General features: G+C 40.4%; 1 protein-coding gene across 1 annotated transcript; it reads right to left on the bottom strand.

The window, feature by feature from the left end:
• Positions 1-241: 241 nt before the first annotated feature.
• Positions 242-1,603, bottom strand: LOC18429301 (Pathogenesis-related thaumatin superfamily protein). The gene is made up of 2 exons (XM_011623411.3): positions 1,536-1,603; positions 242-996 (listed from the first exon to the last, which is right to left on the bottom strand). The coding sequence occupies exons 1-2, from the start codon at positions 1,591-1,593 to the stop codon at positions 287-289; spliced, it is 768 nt and encodes a 255-aa protein (XP_011621713.1). The 5' UTR covers positions 1,594-1,603; the 3' UTR covers positions 242-286.
• Between the last annotated feature and the right edge of the window lie 629 nt (positions 1,604-2,232).

Raw genomic sequence — 2,232 nt, 5'->3', positions numbered from 1 at the left:
ACAATCATGTATATTATAACACCATCTATTTCACCTTAAAAATTAAGTGTTCATTGATCCTCAAGACCTGTACTTATTTTCTTGTTTTAAATTTTATTATCAGTATTAGAAATTGATTTAGATCCATCATAGAGATTTATGTTGCCAAAAGTGCTTGCTTTCTAAATGAAGATTTGAGGTGATTTTGTTTTCATTACTCCTAAGCCTTATAAAATCCTCATTGAAAAACAAAACAAAAGTAGAGTAGAAATATAGCATCAGCCATTTATGTCATGGTTGGTGGCTTTTACATGGGTTGGTGGGAGTCCAAGCCCCACTTAGAGGGGCAAAAGGTGACTACATACTCCGAAGCCACACAACTGTAGAGAGGCGGCGGCATATCATATGCGTAGCTGAAATAAGCAGGACAGGCATCCTTGAACATTGTAGAGTACATACTTGGGTGGCACTTGTCAGGACTACCGTAGTCATTTCGGCAGCAAAAGACGTCGAGATTGAAGGCCAAGCAGGCGCTCTTGCAAGCCACCACCGAGCCACGGTGGTCTGTAACTCGAAGCTCTGGAGGGCAATGTGACTTCAAATCCTTAGCGCAACCTGGAGTCGGGGAGCAACGTGCACCTCGAGGAGACACGGAGATAGGGAGGTTGTAACCATCAACGAGGCTCACGTCGTGAAAGCTGGGCTTCGACGAGTCGGGTTGGAGAGAGAATTCAACAAGGGTGGCCGGAGGAGTGCCTATGGTGCCATTACAGGCTAGTTTGCCACTACAGTCTCCAGTTTCGCAGGCAGGGTTAGGGCCGAAGTCGCAGTTTGTTCTGCCCCACAGCCTACCACTCCAATTTGCTGGAGCTTCTATCTTCTTGGCTCTGGATGGTGGCAGATAGAAGCCACCTTCGGCGATAACTGGATGCCCAGCATTCGAAGCGGTTGCAGGCCAGATAGGGAAGCTGCACTTGTTTGTCACCTGGATGGTACATGCCCCCACTCCTGAAGCTCCTGTTGAGAGAGAGAGGTTCTTCCTAGTTAAACTTGTGAATAAGATTAATTAGCTAAAAAAATAAGAGTGATTTACATACAGACCTAAAACTTTTTTTAAAATACAACATGCTCTGTTTATTGGTAGGAATTACAAAGATCGATCAGCCCACTTTTTTTTTTTTTTCAAAATTGCCTCTCAATTGACATTGAACCGAATTTTAATTTATTTTTTTTAGTTTGTTCGTTGGTAGGGCACTGCCCCAAACTTGAGGCACTATCCTACTAAAGAAAAAACTAAAACTCGGACTAAGGATTACATCTTTATACCGGGGGGTAATTTTAAAAAAAATAAAAAAAAAAAGTAAATTGATTAATTTTCTTTAAAATTTCTACCTATAAATGAAGCATTTCGAATTTTAAAAAAAAAAATATAGGGCCGATACATAAATCACTCAAAAAAGTATAACTTTTGAACCATAAAATGCTTCACCCAAATCATCCCAACCTTATTCTATGCATGTATGAATGAATGGTGATGGTTTTTTTTTTTTTTTTACCTGAGAACCATTGGAGGAGTAAGAGGGAGAATGGGTACAGCAAGATGTTGGTAGACATTGGGGAGGGAGATATGGATGGATTGAGACGAAGCAGGGAGTTTTATAGTGGAGTTTGGAGGTGGGTATCTTTGAATTGAATGTAGGTATTGTGTGTTTGGTTTGGAGTCGAGTATCGTAGGAGCCACTCTTTTTGCATTTGTATCTCTTCTTCGGAAGCTAAGCTAACTGTATTTAATTGGAAAACTTACAGTGCCCCCCTTGCCGCTAATCTCTAGAGTCTAGACGTAACCAAACCGCCCAACCCCCACCCCAATCCAAAAAAAAATACCAAAAAGCAACCTGCCTATACCTTCTAAACCACATTTTTTTTTTTTTTTTTCTACTTTCTCAAGTCCAAAAGTAATATCTTTGAGGGACGAAATTACCTCTTGTACGACACATGTTTCTCAATGTGCACTATTCATATGTAAAATTTAGGCATGTTGCTCGAGAATGGGGTTGGGGTCATGGTGGTAGCATTATTTGTGCCCCAACTAAAGTCTAGCTTCCATTCTCATTAAAAAACCTATTAACGATTCTAAAACAAGAGATAGTGGCTTGTCATCCCCATTGAATTACCCTTCAAAAAAAAGAGTTTAAGCATGTTGCTTACCTCTACTTATGACAAGTGTTGTGTACATGCAGCGTGTAATGTACA

The sequence above is a fragment of the Amborella trichopoda genome, chromosome 3 (genome assembly GCF_054954075.1).
Source record: "Amborella trichopoda isolate Santa Cruz 75 chromosome 3, AtrichopodaSantaCruz75HAP2 v2.0, whole genome shotgun sequence".
NCBI classification, from domain to species: Eukaryota; Viridiplantae; Streptophyta; class Magnoliopsida; order Amborellales; family Amborellaceae; genus Amborella; species Amborella trichopoda.
Note: the sequence above shows the minus strand (reverse complement) of the source record. Positions and strands in the feature narration are given on the sequence as shown.

Coding starts and splice junctions, on each gene's coding strand:
- LOC18429301 (XM_011623411.3), bottom strand. CDS start 1,593: ATGTCTACCAACATCTTGCTGTACCCATTCTCCCTCTTACTCCTCCAA. Junction 997..1,535: donor ACTCCTCCAATGGTTCTCAG/GTAAAAAAAAAA, acceptor CTCTCTCAACAG/GAGCTTCAGGAGTGGGGGCA.